The 21,207-nt window shown below is 37.9% G+C and overlaps 1 protein-coding gene across 1 annotated transcript in view; it reads left to right on the forward strand.

The window, feature by feature from the left end:
* Positions 1–21,207, forward strand: part of LOC149302263 (solute carrier family 12 member 9-like) — a 111,379-nt gene that overhangs the window by 49,436 nt on the left and 40,736 nt on the right. Inside the window, exons 7-8 of the mRNA XM_089482619.1 lie at positions 6,646–6,803; positions 14,367–14,449. Of these exons, the coding sequence (XP_089338745.1) occupies positions 6,646–6,803; positions 14,367–14,449 (241 nt within the window). The remainder of the gene's footprint in view (positions 1–6,645; positions 6,804–14,366; positions 14,450–21,207) is intronic.

The following is a 21,207-nucleotide window of genomic DNA, read 5'->3' on the forward strand; positions in this document are numbered from 1 at the left end:
GGCAGTTTTTAAATGATTTCATGTATAGAAGGAAAAAAGCTATTCAACCATACCTGGCCCTATGTGAAGGATTAATTCCCCCATAGTTACTAAACCAACCAATTAACCAAATTTAATTAATAATTGTTAACTAGACACACCCAGGCATGATTACTGCCAGTCCAGCTGAATTTAAACATCAATTACATTTAAAGTGTCTTGCAAAGTGAAGTAGGCTAAAAGGTCTCAAGAAGCAACACATAATTCTGCGGTCTATAGAAATTCAAGAACAGATGATAAGGCTTGAGAAAGACCTGTGCGTCGAAACGTTGCCTGCGTGAAATAAACTCACCTTATCATTTGAGTGCTGAGCCTCTGCTTCTTTATTTTGGATAAACAAAATCATTGACATCTATCAGTCTGGAAAGTGTTACAAAGCCATTTCTAATGATCTAGTACTCCAGCAAACCACTGTGAGACCATTATCTACAAATGGAGAAAACTTGGGATAGGGTTGATCCTTCCCTGGTATGGCTGGAAGACCTTGTTCTCGTTACATCACCGCATTCCTCAACATGAAAATCAAACCAACCGTCAGACACGGAGAAGGAGAATGCTTGGCTATCGCTTCTTGACCTAAAGCTCATAAGTAGCTGGGTTGGGCAGGACGATGATCCGAAGTACACAAGCAAGTCCACCTCTGAATGACTCAAAAGAAACAAAATGAAGGTTTTGGAGTGGCCTAGTTAAATTCCTGACTTAAATCTGATTGAGATGCTGTGGCATGACTTTAAAAAGACAGTTCATGCTCGAAAATCCTCCAATGTGGCTGAATTAAAACAATTCTGCCAAGAAGAGTGACCAAAGTTCCTTCACAGTGATGGTAAACACTCATTGCCAGTTATCACAAACATTGCCCCCAAGGGTGGCACCACCAGTTATTAGATTCAGGGAGGCAATTACATGAGTGATACAGGTTTTAATTTACTCTGCATTTTTGTCTTTACTCACTTTCTCTTTGTCTTATATTAAAATTAGTTGGATGATCAAAACCAGTTAAATGTGACAAATAAGCAAAAATAGAAGAAATCGGGAAGATACTTGCAGCACTGTATATAAAGCAGCTTTCGTGAGTAAACACTCCTGCAGGGGCAGCTGTAGGTTTTCATAAAATCTAAGCACCAGCTATGTCCATCATCATAAAAGAAATATAATGTGTACAATGTATTACTGAATTAATATTACGTGAATAGTAAATTTAAAGGATAAAAGAAAGTAAATAAGCATTTATTAAATCAACTGTGTGTTTGAGGGCATGTGAAGAATCCCACCTTGCGTCAGTCGATCTTTATCATTATTGTGCTTAGAAATTGAATTAATGATATATAATGTGCACATTTCATTAAAAAAATGTTCACAAATTCACAAATGGCTTGTCACCAATTTTATCTCTTACGGTAAAAGAAGGGATGATCATTCTTGGACCTGTTACTACCATTCGCTAGCAGGTGTCGCGCATGGCCCTTGAGCGAGTGGATAATTGTCAGCTTTCTGGGTCAATTTAGCTCCAAGGCTTTGTGCAGGTCCCGTAGGCCTGTATTATTTAGAGCTGTTCCAACGTTGGTTACTGTGTTTGTCATTAAAGTGGTCTGCACTATTATTCCTGACTCCTAAGGGGAGGGGGGCAATATGATTCTCATATGACTCGCAGGAGCAGAGTGGAGAGGGCAATGGGGGCTGCATTGCACCCCCACTGATTTCCATTGCGGGAAAGTGCACTCATAAATAACATTTATTTCTGCTCTTTTGATTAGCAAGAAAGGGACTGAAATGGGCTACAATTATAGCTGTCATGTCCTAATATCTTAATGCACAGCAATAATTCACCAGCATGCAGGGACCCCTGTGTATGTCATTCATATTGGTATTTTTGTTACGAGTAAAAATGTTCACATTTTCTTCATTTTAACCTTTTACCTGCTAGACCTTGGATCAAATTTAATGGTAGATTAATCTAGTGTTTTTATTTATTTATTTATTGGCATTTTTTTTCTTCTATGATATTTTATTCGCAGAATGAAATGAAAGCTTGTTTTGCCTTGGCTCAGATTATTCCTAATAGAGGAAACGGAATCTTTGACCTCCCCACAGTATAAGTAATGCCTGAAGGTGTATTAGAGGGGATAGCTTATTTAATGCTTAGATGCAAAATCAACATAGCAGAATTAATGATCTTTTTTTAATGCACATTGACAGTTAACAAGCTCTTTAATGCAGATGATAGCATATAGATAGCTTGACTATTATTTAATTGAATTGTATTGGCAGAATTCCCTACATGATTTTGCCCCTTTCCCCATCCCTAACTATATGCTTTCCAATAGCACATCTTCATGCACGTGAAATACTTACCTACAGCCAGCTCCAGCACTGGCTCGGAGGATGCTGAGGGTGGGGGTCTGTCGAGACCCCAGTGCACATGCGCTGAAAGCATTCTCATTGATTTTCCAGCAATATATTTTTTTTATGTCACTTTTAGGCTGACCAACAATGCAGATAATTTGTATGATGCCACGCTTATGGCTGAGGCCTTAATGGCATTTTTTTTGTTTTGTTTTTAACACAATTCAATTCAGCCTGATGTTCAGATTTCAATGGGGGAGGTCGGGTACCCTTTTGAAGACTTCACTGGGCCTTCTGTCTGGAGAGATACCAAGAACACCTAGCCCTAGCGCAGGCCTTTGAAGGTTCGGATTCCATTGTGGCCCTCACTTGGGCACGTTGGCACCAACCACCTATTTTTCACTTTACAGCGAAGCACTGAAAAAAAAACAAATATAATCATATGACATGCTAAACAAAACAATAATAAAATGCATATTTTATTAAATATTTTTTTAGCACATGCAAATAAAAAGAATATTTCAATATTATGTACCTGCAGTAAAATCTTGATTATAAGCTAATACAATGTGCAGACTTAATTTAGACCAAAAGTTGTAAAAACTTTATTTATCTTTTATTCATCTTTATTTATTTACACGTGTATAACATGCATCAAATCTTCAGGTGTCTTTAACTAGTAAAACATATTATTCATGAGTTTATATCTTTTTTACATCCCTTTTACCTGACTGAGAATGTTTCAAACAGGCTTTTAGATATTGCTTTTGATGTTTACATAGTAGAATAAGGAACTTTAAGCAGTGGAAAGGGACACATCGTTAATTTTAAAGAGGTTCTATTTTATTTAGTTGTATCACATACTCAGTTTGTAATAAAGTAGATTAAAGTTGTATGCGCTCTTCTTTATGTCTTTTTATTAGCTAGATAACATCCTGTAAAAAGGAGTCAACAGAATAAGGACCATTCAATATGAGAATAATGTGATCAATAGCATTTTAAAGTTTTAATTATAAGGAACTTGTTGTACATATGCTTTGATAATCAAAAGATTAGAATCACAACATAATTAAGGAGGCTCTAATTCCTTTTCTTATCAATGGATGGTGTGGGATGATACAGGGATCTCCAGAGGATACAGTGCCTTGAAACAGTATTCACTGGAATTAAAATGGATTTGTTGGGGCTTTGTATCATTTGATTTATACAACATGCCTAACGCTTTGACAATGCAAAATATTTTTTATTGTGAAACAAACAAGAAATAAGACAAAAAAACAGAACTATTCACCTCTCTCCAAACCAATACTTAGTAGAGACACCTCTTGCAGCAATTACTGCTGCAAGTCTCTTGGGGTACGTCTCTATAAGCTTGGCACATCTAGCCACTAGCCATTATTCAAGGCAAAACCGCTCCAACTCCTTCAAGTTGGATGGGTTCCGCTGGTGTACTGCAATCTTAAGTCATACCATAGATTCTCGATTGAAGTCTGGGCTTTAACCCCTTCAATACCTTATAGACGTACCGGGATGTCCAAAAAACGCCTATTAAGAACCCCTATGGACGTCCCGGTACGTTCAGCCCTTCTTGCAGCGTCAGGGACACATCCCTGTCGCTGCACGGGAGACCAGGCTGTCGTTTGACATCCTGGACTCCCCACTGACAGCAGAAGCCGGCATCGCTGGCTTTCTGCTGTCCGATCTGCTGTAACAGCTTCCGGCATGAAAGCCGGAAAGTTGTTACATTTCAAACTGCCCGATCGCGCGATCAGGCATTCCCTTCCGGGTTGCGTCACTGCTGACGTAACCCAGAAGGTCATCGGAGGACAGGATATCCCCTGCAGGGGATATCTTGTCCTCCGATGAGGCACAGACGCTGCGATCTCTATGCACGTCTGTGAGGACCTGCATAGAGATCACAGTGTGATCGGTGCAGGGGGATCGCGGGGAGGGGAGTGAGAAACCATGTCTCTCACTCCCCCTCCCGTCCTGAAACAGAAAACCAGAAAAAAAAAGTTTATTCATTTAAAAAATAATAGTAAAAAAATTATTAAAATAATATAAATAATAAAAAAATAATAATGTGAGCTGTGATGTCATTGTGACATCACTGGCATGTTCAGGAGGTCCCTAAGAAGACCTCTAACTATTTTTGTGTAAAAAAAAATATATAAAAAATACAAAAAAAAAATTCTCATTCTAAATTTTCAGCTAATCATCCAACTATGGTATCAAAAGAAAGCTCTATCTCTCCTTGAAAAAACAATATATAGTTTACATGGAACTATGGTACATGGTACATTATTCACAGGAAAAGAGAATAATCCTGAACCGACATAGCGCAAAAACGGCAAAATTGCTCCGGGCTTTGAGGTACCAAAAACCCCTGGGATTGAAGGGGTTAACTAGGCCATTCCAAGACCTTTAAATGTTTCCCCTCAAGCCACTTGAGTGTTGTTTTAGCACTATAGTTAGGGTCATTATCCTGCTGGAAGGTGAATCTCCCAGTCCAAAGACTCAATTTTAGTTTCATCTGACCAGATTACTTTCTTCCATATGTTTGTTGAGTCTCCCACATGTCTTTTTGCGAACAGCAAACATGTTTGCTTATTTTTTCCCTTAAACAACATTTTTTTGTTGGCCACTCTTCCGTCAAGCCCAACTCTGTGGAGTGTATGGCTTAAAGTGGTCCTATGGACAGATACTCCAATCTCTGCAGTGGAGCTTTGCAGCTTCTTCAAAGTTATCTATGGCATCATTGCCACCCCTCTGATTAATGCTCTCCTTGCCTGGTCCATGAGTTTTGGTGAGCGGACCCCTCTTGGCAGGTTTGTTGTGGTGCCGTATTCTTTCCATTTCTTAATAATGTATTTAATGGTGCTCCGTGGGATGTTCAACATTTCAGATATTTTTTTTAGAACCCAACCCTGATCTGTACATCTCCACAACATCGTCCCTGACCTGTTTGGAGAGCTCCGTGGTCTTCATGGTGTTGCGGACTCTGGGGCCTTTCAGAACAGGTCTATATATACTGAGATCATGTGACACTTTATTTAACTAATTATGTGACTTCAGAGGGTAATTGGTTGCACCAGATCTTATTTAGGGCTTCATAGTAAAGGGGGTGAATACATATGCACACACCACTTCTCTCTTTTTTATTTTCTTCATTTCACTTCACCAATTTGGACTGTTTTGTGTATGTCCACTACATGAAATCCAAATAAAAAATAAGAAAATGCCAAGGTGGGGTTCTACATGTGGCTGGTGCTAGAAGCACTTTTGAATAATATAAACTGTGAAAATAGGATGTGGCTCCACTACTTCCATTGAAGTTGAACTTCAAAATGGCGATCAATGACAGGGTAAGAGTTAACGTCACTTTCCTGCTGCTACTGGTTGTATAATTAAAAAGGAAGAAAGAACTTTAAGCAGTCAATCCCAGTTTTATGTAATTAAAGATTATTTGACTAAACTATTCCCAGGCATTAGTATATCTGGGTTTATGTGGGGAACCCATGTGGGAGTTGGGATATTTGGGCCTTTGTTTCTGCTATGACAGTGTGAAGTGTCTACATTCAGTCCGCTCCCTCGCTATACCATCTGTGAGAAGGATCCTGGAGCCACAAATCTGCTGTGCCAATTGGGCTGAGATATAACACTGTTTTCGGGGCACTGACATTAAATTTGAGTAGGAGTCGTCATTGCCAGCTCGTTTGTCTGTATGGTTCTATGGAGGGCTGTTGGTATGATATAAAACTTCAATTTACATTTCTTGTGATGGCTTCCACAGCACACCTCTGGCAGAGAATTTGTAGTTCCACCAGCTGTCTGTAATCCAGCTATCGCTCCTTTAAACCCAGCTAGGGAAGTCATTCACTAAAGTTAGCACTGCTGCATTGCAGTATGACTGTCATTGAATAAATGGTATCTTAATAAGTTAAGTTTAGCAACTTTTTAAATGTATTCTAATACTTGTGTGCCCTAGCCCTTCTCTTTTATCTAGTAGCCCTACTCTTCTGAATCCCTCTACAGCAACCTCAGCAGATCATAGTGTGAACAGGCTCGCCATACAACTTATTTTTAAATGTAGCTTTCCGTTGCAATTTGAATCAGGTTCATATTCTGGGCTATACAGAAAATATTTGCAACAAACCCATTCTTGTAATGACATCAATAAAAATGTACTCTCGGTAAACTGCTTATCAAATCATTGAGATCCACAATTTTCAAAAACCATTTGCTCTCTTTCCCGTTCCACAGGAATCTCTTACTGTACAACTATGGTTTTTTGCGGGACATCAATATCTGGCACCCCTTTGTCACCATAGGGATTTACTGCTCTACCCTGTCAGCCTCCATGAGCAACCTGATCGGAGCCTCCCGCATCTTGTACGCTTTGGCAAAGGATGATCTCTTTGGTAAGTGCTGTTTGTGAGCCACAGAAAGCAGCAACGTCTATGTTTCAAAGGGATGTTTAAATAATAATCTAGATGTCGGTCCTAGTTTAATTTGTATTGGTCGTTTTCATTAATTAACAATTTCACATTAATACAAAATAACTATCTGAGCTCCTTTCATTCTCTTAAAAATGCAAAATCTGTTATTTCTTAATTAATGTATAATGAACAGGCAAAGAGGAAGAAGGGATTCGGGGGCATGCAGGTTAGGGTGCTAGAAGTATGTATGAAGAGATATTAAATGTCATTTTACTGCAACTAAACCATTATTGAAACAAAACAGGCTTGATTCCCCCTCCCCCAAAGTATTGTAAACATAATGCTTATTAACTTTGTCTGTATCACGTCGCAAAGATTCAAAAGTCACATTATTTTTAACGGGACAAATAAACCATCTGATTAACTCCACTATTGTAATAAGTGCCCGGTTTGGCACTAGCAGGGAAACGATTCCATAATAATAACAAAAATAGCTATACATTAATAATATCTAGGTGGAAAAATGCCACTCACTGTTCAACCCTGCTTAGTAATACCATGAAACGCATAATAGCTGATCATATGTTACAGTTCAGTGGGTATGAGCCGCTTCTAGCTATTGTACATAAAATAAAATGATGACAATGTTTTGATTTAGATTGTACGTATTACCCCAGCGACTGGCACGTAGGCCGTACAATACATATGCATTATAGAATGTATATTGTATTTAGAATGTAGAATGTATGCATGGAAACTACGACGGAGATCTTTCATAAAAGTTTGACTCTCCTAAGCCTGACAGCCTCTCCGAGGGGGGCTCTATCTGCCCAGACAAGTTCTCATTACTCAGGAGAAAATGAGCCCCCACCCCAGCCAGAACTCCAGTTGATAATAACACAGCTCTGCGTCTCGGCATCTTGAAACCTCTTGTTCTGATTAGAGTACTCTCACGAAGATTACCTCCAAGAGCTCCTTTCTTTCCGTATACATGTATATTTTATCCTCACAAAGCCCGAATTAAGAGATCACAATGTCTAAACTTATTTAACATGGATGGAAATGTATTTCAAATTTAGAGGAGCAACCAAACTAAATCCTACAAGTGAATATATGGGCAAAAAACTATAATTTTTTTTATGTGTTATGCATTATGTATCGAATCTGTTTTGTGCACTTTGGTTGACACTATGTAATTCTATGTAACCCATATTTTGGGTTTTAATAGAGTAGATCTGGACAAAAGAAACACCTATGTGTTTCCAATGGCACTAAGTACACTATAATCTGTCTATAAAAAGTTAGTGGTCCACAGAAATATATGGCCATGATCCTCTTTAGCTCTCACATCTCACTTCTGTTACATTTGACTTGTGGAACACTCTTTTGGTGTTGCGTCGGACATGGTTGGTTTTTGTAATAGCATTGTATTGTCTCAGACCTGGTTCATAGTAGCTTTTTAGAGCACCTGTATCAAATCCATAGTAATTGTCTTTGTCCTCATGTGGCATGGCAGTTATCTTTGGCTTTCTTATTCACTGAAACTCCATGAAGTTCATGTCTTCTGTTTTGTTTGGCAGAAAGGATATGGGCAAATGTATAAATAAACAATGTAACAAAGTAGAGCAAGTGATGGAAAGATAATCCCTTCAACTGAGACACATGGTCAGAGAAGTAAATGCTATATAAATAAAGGCTACTGCCATCACAATAGAACACACAATGAATCAATAGGTTTTCTCTGTACAAATGCATATAATAGCTTATAGTTCACTTCTTCATTGTAAATGTCGCACACAGGTGGAAGAGGGGAAACTAGAATATTCTTTTATTTGGAAGTGTTACAGTGTTTTAAAATCACAATGGGTCTGATTTTTATAGCTACAGTTGTGCTCAAAAGTTTGCATACACTTGGAGGATTGGTTATATATGCACCATTTTTAAAGAAAACATGAGTTTCTTTTGTTTCTTATGGGATTCATATTCAACTGTGGATTATAACAGAATGGCACAATCATAAAACAAAGCATGGCAACAAAGAAACAAATGAAATGACCCCTGTTCAAAAGTCTGCATACCCTTGGTTTCTAATACTGTGTATTTCCCCGTTTAGCATCAATGACAGCATGCAGTCTTATGTTATAGTTGTCTATGAGGCCCCAAATTGTTGCAGGTGGTATATCTGCCTATTCATCAAATAGCCTCCAGGTCATGCAAAGTCATTTGAGATCTCCCCAGAGTGGCTCGATGATATTAAGGTCAGGAGACTGTGATGATCACTCCAGAACCTTCACCTTTTTCTGCTGTAACCACTGAAGGGTCAACTTGGCCTTGTGCTTATTGTCAACTTGGCCTTGTTGACCCCTCTCCAAACATAGCGCGTATGGTTGTGACCATGAAGCTCTATTTTGGTCTCATCACTCCAAATGACAGTGTGCCAGAAGCTGTGAGTCGTGTCAAGGTGTTGTCAGGCATATTGTAACCTTTTTTGTATTGTAGCCTTTTTTTGTGGCATTGACACAGTAAAGGCTTCTGGCAGCTCTACCATGCATGCTCTACTCTTAGTTTAATTGTACCTAGTGGAGAACCTCTTTATACAACTTCTAGATGGCTCACAGCATGTAGTATGACAAAGGCAGGTGTGGCTGGTTAGTGGGGCATATTAAGTTTTTTTTGATTAGTAAGCATTGTAAGGCATACCCTCCAACTTTTCGGATGTCCAAATCAGGCCACCTGATTTGCACAAATGAATTCATATGAAAGATATAATTTACACACACACCGATCAAACATCCTGAGCTTCTACAAATGGGTAATTGAGGGGTTGGGGGACAAGTGCATAATGGTCTACAGTGCAGCAGGGTGAGAGTAGCAGGATTTCATTCACAAACTGCACCTTACCATTTTATCAAAGCAGAATTTGTTTTCAAGTGATTCTGCATAACCGTCTCCTAATAATACATTTTCTTTAAATGACAAACTGGGGACTATAACATAACACAAATGCCCAGTATACTTCCCTTTGAAACTAAGTTTTGCATTTCATCTGTCACATCACTGCAACCATTCCTCTCACATTTTTAACTCTGGTGTTAACCTACATTGATAGTTCATTGAAAAATTAAATCCAGTGACCAGGAGAGCCGTCAGTATAATCAGTGACGTTAATGTTTTTTAGTCAGGTTTACGTATCCCACTCCAGGGCTCCCTATTGCCCGTTTCCCTCTTATACTGGATATTCATCATTTCAGGAGGATAAAATCTTTTCTCTGGAAAGGTGGTTGGGCATTGCCCAGTAAATTAAGAGCTTGCCTTACCCTGTGACCTGGCATTATATCTCCCCTTTATCTGCAGACCTCTTCAGCACCTGCAAAGTTTAGCATGATGGAGTATTACTGCGTCGGGCATGGAATGACAAGCTCTTTATGTACTGACTTTGTTGTCTTGGATCTGGGGAAGACATTTTAATAAAACATTCCGCTTTAAACATGTTTGAGTTCCATAAACTTCTCATTGTGGGCAAATCACGCCAAAACCATGCTGTTCTGTTTCAGGTTATGTTTAAAGCCTTGAAGATTTAAGACACAATCTATATTATTTAAGCATTACTCTGTTGCAGAGTAACATCACACTGTGTTAATGTAAATGGGTGAATGTAAACTAAACTATTCCCAGGCATTAGTATATCTGGGTTTATGTGGGGAACCCATGTGGGAGTTGGGATATTTGTGCCTTTGTTTCTTCTATGACAGTGTGAAGTGTCTACATGCAGTCCGCTCCCTCGCTATACCATCTGTGAGAAGGATCCTGGAGCCACAAATCTGCTGTGCCCATTGGGCTGAGATATAACACTGTTTTTTCAGCTCGTTTGTATGGTTCTATGGAGGGCTGTTGCTGTCATAAGCCCAAACAAAGACCAAGCTTTCTAAATGGTCACGTTACAATGTTATTGAGTAGCTTATCTTGTTGAGTTGGTAAAATAAGACACGTGGAACCAATTTCTTTTATCAAACATAGCATGTATTTGTTCTCTATTCCAAACTTTTTTGTTTATAAAAATGGTTAGAAGTAGAACTGCAATAGCCACATTACCCCATAGGAAGAAGGTCCCAAAAGTTTATGTAGCTTTACATTGTTTCTGTGTTGGCCCAATAAAAAAAATAACTATTTTTTTGCAGTTTATAGGAGATTTTTGTATTGTAAAAGCATTTCTGGTAAAATCTTATAATACAGTACTATAATATGCTGTGCCTTTAGGAGACTTTAATATGAAAATCATTATGACATCCCTTTATCTGCAGCTAGTGTATAGAGTTTCTGGGAGAGCTTAAACCAGAACAATTGGTGGATATACAGTATGATATGAATGTTTTGATAACTGATAGGCCATTGACTGTTGGTGTAAATATCCAATATGTCAGGTAGTATTTAACAAACATCCCATTACAAGGGATATGTAACAACTCTCCCTGCGGTAATACGGACTCTACAGTGACCATGTTGCTGTATAAATAAAATGCAGGTTAGGTTAGGTTTACAGTTTACTCTTCAGGTCTTTTCTTTCATGACACTTTCCAATTAAAGTTTTCTCCTTATCTGTACCAAGTGCAGCTCTCTCTCTGTGCTGGACGTCCTTGTCAAATCCTCTCTATTTTTTGGCAGGGCTTCCCAGCTATCACTGGAGCGATATGAATATCAGTGCTTTTCTTTGCTGGCTCATGGAAGCCAACTCTGCACTCTGGTGTCCGTCTTCTGTCCCTCTTCTCCTCAGCAGTAAGCGATATTGAGAAAGAATGGAGGAGTAAACTGTAACAATAAGGCTCTTTCTAAGACTATAGTTCTTTTTACACCATTGTGAAAACAGTTAATGCTTCCAATAACTATATCAACACCTTCTTCATTGTATCCAAATGTTAGCCTTGTTTGGTTAAGGTTAAGATATGATTAATCTAAAATAGGGGGGAAAGGCCAAAATTACAAACCCCTTTTGTTAAATTTCTGTCCATCAAAGATGGGTCATTGTAAGCCTTAGTATTGAAATGAGCTTTTCTTAAAATCCACCAATAATTTAATATACAAAAGATCCAATACTCTTTGCTGCTTTCACTCTGGGGTCTCGTATATTTTTTTTTTTTTAAGAAGAAGGAAAAAAGAAACTGATGTTCATTCCATCAGCACAACCGGGATCCTATTTTACATGATGAGGATTCTACATATTAATGTACGTTCCAGTGAAATAAGTGCTTAAAATACATATGTATTAAGCAAGAACCCATCAGAGTCCTTGGAGAAGAGCATCAGATGGAAGACAGACGTGCCGATTGAAAATTCCTACAAACAGGGCTGGAGGATTCCTGTTTGAGCGGATCATTAACTCCGCTGATTTTGTTTCTTTATTTCTGAGGAAATATGTCTTGAAAAGTATAATACAATGGTTTTGCACATTATACTATCATTTAGGTTAAAAAGCATGGATATAAAAACCAGACGAGCAGAACATTGAATCAGGTCTATGAATGGCTGCAGAACGAGACCTACAGTAATTTATAGGGAGAGAAAATAAGGTCCCGTCTCATGCAAGTTTAGTATACCTGAAACCGCTAAACTAAACATCGCCGGATATCGCTGAACTTCAACTCCCACTAGTCCCAGGCACTGCTGCAAGTGTGTTCCGTGCCTACCACTAACTCTGGATGTTTCAGGAGAAAATTCAGAAAATTAAAAAATTTTTTAATAAAATCTGTTATTATTTGCCACTCCTAATAGCATATTTCCCCAGACCACTAATTAAACAAACCAACGCATTACCCTGTAAACTGATTTAAATATAATTTTGCCAAAATACATATCTTATTCCATGTAGCCTACATTGGAGCTTGCACATGAGTCCTTGTAAAAAAAAAAAATATATTTCCAGCTTTGTAACTCTAAACCATGACAAAGTAATGGAAAAAAAGAAACTCATTTGGGGGGGGGGGGGTTATAAAATGATTGCAGCAAGCCATTCTACCATTTGTTATTCATGTATTCCTTTATCCGCTTGTTATTCTATAGACAGACAGAGTAGCTCTGGAGAGTAAGGGGCCATCCGTGAACTTTACTTTTTGAACCTGACCCCATATAATGATCGGGGTTACTTGTAGCTTTTCATCCCAAGGCAAAGTAGTGGGATTCCAGCACTTTGACTACAGGTCCTGTTAACTATGCCACGCTTAGGATGATGGGAGGTGCAGTCCAGAAAAGAGATTACTGTATCCCTAGGCGTTTTACAGCAGTGTTCTTACTCAGCATTGTATTATTTAAATTGTTAAAGCGGGTGTTAGATCAACACACCCCTTAACGGCAGACGACAATACTAAAGTAAATAAGGAAGCTTTTAAAGCTGCTGTTTCTGTCCCCGCTAGTGTATAAGTGTATAAAATATTGGCCACTTTATGCACTTAATGCACAAATGCTTCCCTCATTCTCGTTCATTTAACCATTTCCATAACATCTCATTGTGCTCATATCAGGAAGAGCCAGGGATGGGAAATTAATGCAGTGCGGTACGTGCGTGCGGCTTTTTCCCTCTCTGCATTTAACCAAATGCAGATTTATCACCACAAGACCTTGTAAATTACACATCAAACATACAGTGCATCATTACAATTAGGAAGATTGCTGTTTTGCTCTATTCCATAGCCGGGCATAACTAGCAATTTCTGCTTTTAATAGCTCCTTGGTCCTATTATTCTGTGTTCTTGTTACTCTGCTCAGACATTAACAGCTCATGTAACAGTATGTGCTAATCAAAGCCAATATTGACTTATACCAGTGTAAAAGAGAAATGCTTTGTTCTGCACATTTCGCCTTTGTCAAAGTTTCTGTCTTTTACAGTCGTTTAGACAGAAACAGTAGTTAGCGTTTTGATATTCTGATTTAAAGTTCTATGTTCAAAAGTGAATAATATGAATAATAGAGAAGAAAAAGTTACTTTTATACACCATTCCTGGAACTTTGTATAAAAGTACCATACGGCTGGATAGCTGCTCACGGGCAGGGTTTTCCACTCCTGATATATCTGTATGTATTAATGTATATTTGTTGTGTATGTGTTAACTGCCCCAATTAATTAGACAGCACTGTGCAATTTGTTGGCGCTTGGTAAATAGAAAGTAATAATAAAACAAGAATTTTTGACTGTGGACAAGCAAATGTGGCCTCTTCTAATGAACAAAAGTAAAATTTTTCTTCTCATTTTGCGGTATGGCACACGTACGTCTATATTTGTGTGTTATACTATTTGTGTTGAGGTGAGATTTAGGAGTCGGAGGGATTGGGGTGATGGAGCCACAATACACATAGCAGACATCTCATGGTTCACAAAGTATTTACAAACAGGACCCACAGAGCTAGCATTCTTTTCTATTACTGGATTTACTCACACCTGCTGCTTTTTCATGTTTCTTTGTATCATACACTTACAGATTTGCACATAATAAACCTAAATGTACAGAAATACATAGACCCTGTTTATAAGCCCTGTTGTTTTTATGTCTCTATCAGGAATACTTCTATCTCCAGCCAAGAAGACATCTCGAGGAGGAAACCCCTGGGTGTCTGTCATTATATCCTGGTTCCTGGTTCAGGTAAATGCATTCTGTGTATTTGCAGCAATATGTTTACTAAAACATGCCAGCAATCAACATACATCACTTGTCCCATTGACATAATCATACTGTTTATCATTTATCCTGGTCATATGCCTTTTTGCCATATAATGGCTGCTTTTCTCTTAAAATTACATATAATAATATCTAAATGACATAATTGCACTTAGAGTGGAGTCATTGCTTGTTTATTGTATGTGTGTGTGCGTTATAGGCACTATTGAAGCCATTGACAGTGTAGCCAGGGAAAAGGGAAGGGAATTGGACACAACACAACTCTATTACACTATTCTATAGGAGAAGGCAGTGAGCCTTAAATATTTTACTGAAAGTACATTTCAGGTTTTTCCCTGAAACCACAGAACACAGCAGCAGTGTATTTAATGGTTCCTGGCCGTTGATGAAACGATAGCAGTTTGGAGGTCACTCTTAGAACAAAAACAGAAGCCACTGATAGACTATGGAGAATTTATGAAAAACTATAAATCGTGTTGACTTGCCCTGGCATATAAAAAAAAAAACATGGCTGTCTCTCACGTAAATATATAAAAGTGCTAAATTTTTAAAGGGAATTGTTCTGGTCATACTTAACACATTTTCCAGACTTGAGTAGTCCTGACTAACTTGATGTGTGGACGTGGTCAAAGTAGAGTGGTTCATGTTTGAACTACACCTCCTTGTTTCCGGTGTACAGCACCCTTGGATCTGCAGAGCTAGGTAGGGTCTAGTTGTAAAGTAGGTGCATCTGATTAAACGGGATCTCATGAATGTATTATATCTCTGTTACCACTTACCCAGTGTGCGTTTTTCTTCTACAACGCCATCAGAAAAACACAGCTACCTCTACTTTCTAAATAGAAAAAGGGAGGACTCTCAACTGCTACTCATATTTTTCAATTGCATTTGTGTTACTTTGCACTATACTCATAATAACTGTATAAGAGTCCAGAAAACCCAATCATAGAGTGCACTTTTATACTTATTGTTTAGCTGCAAAAAACTGTTCTCCTGTTCATTCTCCCAAAAGGCAAGATTTTGTAACTCTTTCAAAATACTAATCACAGAATTTAGGGTAAAATTCGTATTTCCCTTTCTGTTGGGTTTATTAGTAGCCTCCTGCTTGGAAAGGTCTCAGAAAAACAACTTTGCAACGTAATAAATCAAATATGTTTTTATAGTATTGAAATGTTAGTTTAAATATTTTATATTATTAAAAATACATAATATTCTTTATTGTATAAAAAGATTATATGTTAAGTAAAGTGCCCCATTTTAATATGTATTTAAGAAATGACAATAAGCTCGGCCAGATCCATCCTACTAGCATGCCACATTCAAGTAAGAAAATTATGTCATATAATACATGCGGTGATGTTTATAAGCCCAGCGACTATATAAAATCATATTTGTGTCTCACCTTAAGCCCGGATCATGTAGTACTGTGCAGAGAAATGTTATTCTCAGCTCCTTCTCCCTCAGTTAATTCTAAAAAAATGTTTTCAATGTACAGTACCAAACCCAATGATATGATGCTGTCTCCCTGTTTTGTATGTAATCAATGGAAATACATAAATAAAAGAAATTTTATTGATAAATGAACCTGTTAAATAATAATCACAGCCACATAACCCATCTCTCTCTCCCTCCCATTACTGGCTGTGGGTCAGTGTGAGCACAGGACAGCTCCGTCACAGGCTCTGCTCATCATGTACCCTTCGAGACAGGCAACGATTAACGAGATCAGCAATGCTGAGGCAGACAGGGTGTCCTGACAATTCAGTGGTCACACTGGCCGCGGAGGACATTTATGGGCAAGGAGGAGATGGGGGATTTAGAAAGATAAAGAAAACACAAATACATGTACTGTCGATATGGTAGAGTGATTGGGAGGGTGTAGATTGCTATATTGGAGTGTATCTGGCAACAAGATTTGTAAATATATGTTATGAAAATTCTAGTACAATTTGTGAAAATGTGAAAAGATATCAGACATGGTAAACCATTATCAAATGCACCAAAAAAAGAGAAAAATGTAGATAAAGTGAAAATATTGTGAGGTGCAATATTCACAGCTCTTTGCATTTAATAATATTCACCTATTTGTGGAGTGGTTGAGATTGCTTAAATCACGTCACTTTACCACCCTGCCATGGTGTTGTGTTGGCATGATGGTAGCGTCAACTGTGGATCATTCATGGTAATTGTGACAGTAGCGTACGCACAGTTGGTTTAAACAGACAGTGTTAATGCCACATCCGTGCCAGGCACATGTTGGAGAGCTTATGAGAGGTGCACCAGACCAAAACACCGCAACAGGACGATACTATGACAAGGAATGTCAGATTCAGTAGAGAAGAATGATGTTCTCATGACTGCAGCATGTACATACATGACATCTGGCACGTTATCCAGCAGGGTTTTGACCCCTGAAGGGTCTGAGCGCCCTTCTAGCCACCTGTTCCCCATTGCAGCTGCCACCCTTTCCTCCTCCATGATTTCATTGCAAATTGCATTATAATACATCTCCAAATCAATGTGTAGAAGGCCTTTGCCAAGTCTGATTGTCTCAGTCTGATTTAAACATTGGCTGATTATTCTCTCCCCCTCGCTGTTTAGTGCATACCGAATCACGCCATGCCACTGCTCGTTAGCATGGAATTACCTGTGCATACATACATAAGTAGCTAATTTGCACATTCAATTGCTTGTTTGCATACACTAATGGACACTTGGAGATAATCACGATTGCACTGAGAAATAATGGAGAATATTTAATAATAACTTAACCACCGTCTATAAATGGACCCAGCTGACATAATTAAATAAAACTATGTTTTCTTCACATGGCACCTTAGCACATCTAATCCCATGTTTTATGGACTTACAACTCTGTTCATTTGTAAGGTTCCTTTAACACAAATAGAACAAAATGAGAGATTTTGTATATTGTCGGCCACCATTACGGAAAGTAACAATATTTCACACGATTACATAAACCAGAGGTCACAATACCCTGGCTATAAGCTCTACAACATAAACCAAGAAGGATGTCTCCTCCACCTTATCTGCTGGTACCAACAGTTTTAGTGAGCTACAAACTATGACCAAAGCTGTTACTCATACCCATACTTAGTGGGTGACCAGTAAAAAGCAGCAAAAATTGATATTTTATAATTATAAGGAATGTATTTAAAGGTATGTTGTAGCAAAATGATTTTCTGAGAAGTATGTCTCTCCCACCCTCCATACATCACCTAAGGGGAAACCAGCAACCAAATGGGTACTAAGCAGCTGTTTAATCTGCTTGCATGGTAGCACCACCCTGCCTACAATTAAGTAACGCAAATAGAACCACATCTTTATTTTAAACATAGAAATATAGAATTTAATGGAAGATAAGGACTGTTAGTCCCATCTAGTCTCCTCATATTTCCTGCCATAAACGCCTTAAATTTTATTCAGTCAATTTTATTCATATCTTGTCTTATATTAAAGATATCTATACTATAAAACTTCATTACATTACATCTAAGCCTCTGACTCTCTAGTCTTAGACTGTAATCTTTTGTCCCAATAGAAACATTTTCCTGATCCATCGGTGATGCATGCGTTTAAATAACTGCATGTACCCAGTGGAACTATATTTGTAGTTTTGGCCAAAAACCCAAGAACACTCATGCTAGTAAGGGACACTGTGTGACCTTGTAGCACCGTCATTCACTTGCACCTCTTTACAAATATATGGCATCCCCTTGCTAGGAGGTAATTGGCCATTTAGCCATAACTTGCCTCTTGCCTCTGTGTGAACCAGTATTGTTATTTATTCCTGATTTTCCATTTTGTGTGCATGTAAAGCTGCCACGCTTTTCTTGATGGAGCGTTAAAGAGATTATCTGTCAAGGGCATACTGCTCTAAGCAAGCAGAAAGTAAGGCAACAAGACACAATGGAAGACAAAATATGGGGAGGGGGCTGATGAAAGGTCAATGATATACTGAGGGACTAAGGGTGAAAGGGTACTTAGAGTTATTAACTCTTTACTGGTAGCATTAAGTGAAAAAGACATTGAGAATCTTCATACAAAAGACTGACAGATTTACAGTAAGAAAACAAAAGGTGATAACAGGGACTTTTCGGTCAGATTTAAGGCTTGATTTTATTGCTACTTAGTTTACTGTTAACGGGTTTTGGCTTTAAATGTGCATCTTGTTTTGCTGGTTTTATGCATAAACAGATAAAACCAATGAACATGTTTTGTGTTTTTATTTTTCTATGGTCATGAGAAAGCTATTATGTATATCTTAAAAGTATTTAGACTCTTACAGTATTTTGGGCATCTTATAACACCTGCTTTAGTACAGAACCTGCAGGAAAGAAATAGGCCTTTTAATGTGTGATGCCTCACAATACGGCGTGATACCTAGTTTAGTCCCTAGTTTACATTTTTTAGCATTAGGGAGACTCAACACTATTCAATGAAATAGTATAATAATAATAATAATATAATTAAGTAGGCATTATCTTCTTTGTCCCCAAACAATTACTATGCAGCGGAGAACTGACATTAGATAGATTAGATAGAAGGATAGGGAAGAAGTAAGATATAAGATGCATAAATGTGTGTGTGTGTGTCTGGTGGGGGACTCATAAAGGACATCTTTTAATTCGAGGGACTGAGCTACTATTTTCATTGTAAATCACTAAACCTTCCCCATCTTGAACCTCCGTCCTGGTAGTTTGTTCTGTGTCATCCCTCTGAATCACAGTTTTGCTTCCTGACTCCAGAAAAACTGAACTGTCTTCCCTCCTTATATCGCATTTAATGTTTTTGGCCTATAAAAACATATTCCTAAACACCCTTATTGGGTTGTCTCCACTGTTGATGGAACACTACTTTGTTCCTTTCTTTTTCAGATCTTAATTGCACTTAACTGGTTAGTGTTTGCTCCCAGGATTTACTCCATAATTTGTTGCTGTTGTGTATGTGAACAAACCCAGAGTCCAATTAACGGCTTGATGGTTATTGACTTAAGTCTATCTGTGCCTACACACCAATGTCACACCCAGAGATAAGCAAGGCCCCTATATGACAGCACTGGTCTCCACGCCGTCCATGGGGAATTTACTGACATGACTGCCATAAAGCCTCTGATTTAGATAAATATAATGTTTACAGTGTAGTATCTGCTACCAACTGACAGTTCGCATTAACCTACCCGTAACTCCTTGAATTCCAGCACGCTCAACACAGATCTGTGAAAGTACAAAAAGATATAGCATTACATTTTTAGCAATACAAACCTCATTATAAGTAAGAAATATGAGGATGAAACAACATGTTTTCTATTGCTTAAAATAGATGGGCTCAGGGGACTGGAGCTCTTCCATGTAAACAAAATATACTGACTTCATTCACTAAAGTTCTTAACTGGAGTTTGTCATTTGTAACAATCAAAGGCCCCATGTACGGCATTCTTTTATCACATCCATTAACAAAACATGAACTTGTTTCGAATTATACTGGGATGGATATCACTGTACCGCACTTTTACTGTACATAAAGCTCATGATCCCCTGTGCTTTCTCTCCTGAGGCTGGTAGACTGAAGATGAAAGTCAATCAAGTGATTCATATGAATAAAAGATGCACGTATGTTCTGTATCATTTTTTCATTTATTATATAAAGTGATATAGGGCCTTTCACTTAGAAGTGTATTATCCTAAATCCCAAGTTATATCACAAGCATCAGTTTGTGTATTGCCACAGTGAGCCAAACTACAGAAATGAAAATGCTTTTACCACGTATTAGCTTGGATTCACAAGCTCTGACGTTTTATCAGATGTCGGAATGACAGCCGTTTCTATGGTATATAAGCTAATCAGTCCTCGTAACCCTCCTTGTTCAATTCGAACAAATTCTTGTGCAAAAAAAAAAACTCTGGCAGCTTAAAGCAGACCCTGTGTGTGCTAGATAGATAGATATACAGACTGCATAGACAGTTGGATATATATATATATATATTATCACGCCACAATACATACCTGTGAAAGAATGCTTTGTAATATGCCAGGAAATAATAGCCTCTTACTGTTGGACTGCAATGATATCTATCCCAATATGAATGCTTTTTAAATGACTATAAAAGGCTTACTACTGGTTAAAGGTGCTATTCCATCTACTCAGCTGAAATAAATGGCATTATAATTAAATGCAGCGTTAGAAACCTCATTCCTTGTACTATTAAATACCCAAATATGTTCCAGAAATTGCTAAATCATGTAAAAAATGTCTAATTGAAAAAAATATCTTTGTTGTTTTTAAATCTATTACTTTTCTCAAAGTCTTTTAACAGTTCTAGACTAAACTTATGTAATGGTTTTTTCATATTTAAATACTATATTTATATTTATATAATGTGTGTGTCTATATTTATATACCATGTATATATATCTATATATATACCATGAAAATAGGTATATTTAGCTGAGTGGTAACATGAGGATAGAGAATGATGTGAACATTTATACTAAATATCTCCAAAACAATTACACTGATTGACAAATGAAATGAAATGTTGTCTCAGCAAATGAATTAACTAATGATAAAAGCTGTGATCGTGACAGTTACCCTGTTAATCCTTCAGAGGAAAAATTCTATGCTGAACTAATGTTTTTTTTATAGTGGAACCGCATCTTTAATGGAACCTTTTGGGGTAGAGGTTCTTGCTGGTGTGTGT

This window comes from Sceloporus occidentalis, unplaced genomic scaffold (assembly GCF_023333645.1).
Source record: "Sceloporus occidentalis isolate IW3139 unplaced genomic scaffold, rSceOcc1.0.p SCAF_19, whole genome shotgun sequence".
Lineage (NCBI taxonomy): Eukaryota > Metazoa > Chordata > Lepidosauria > Squamata > Phrynosomatidae > Sceloporus > Sceloporus occidentalis.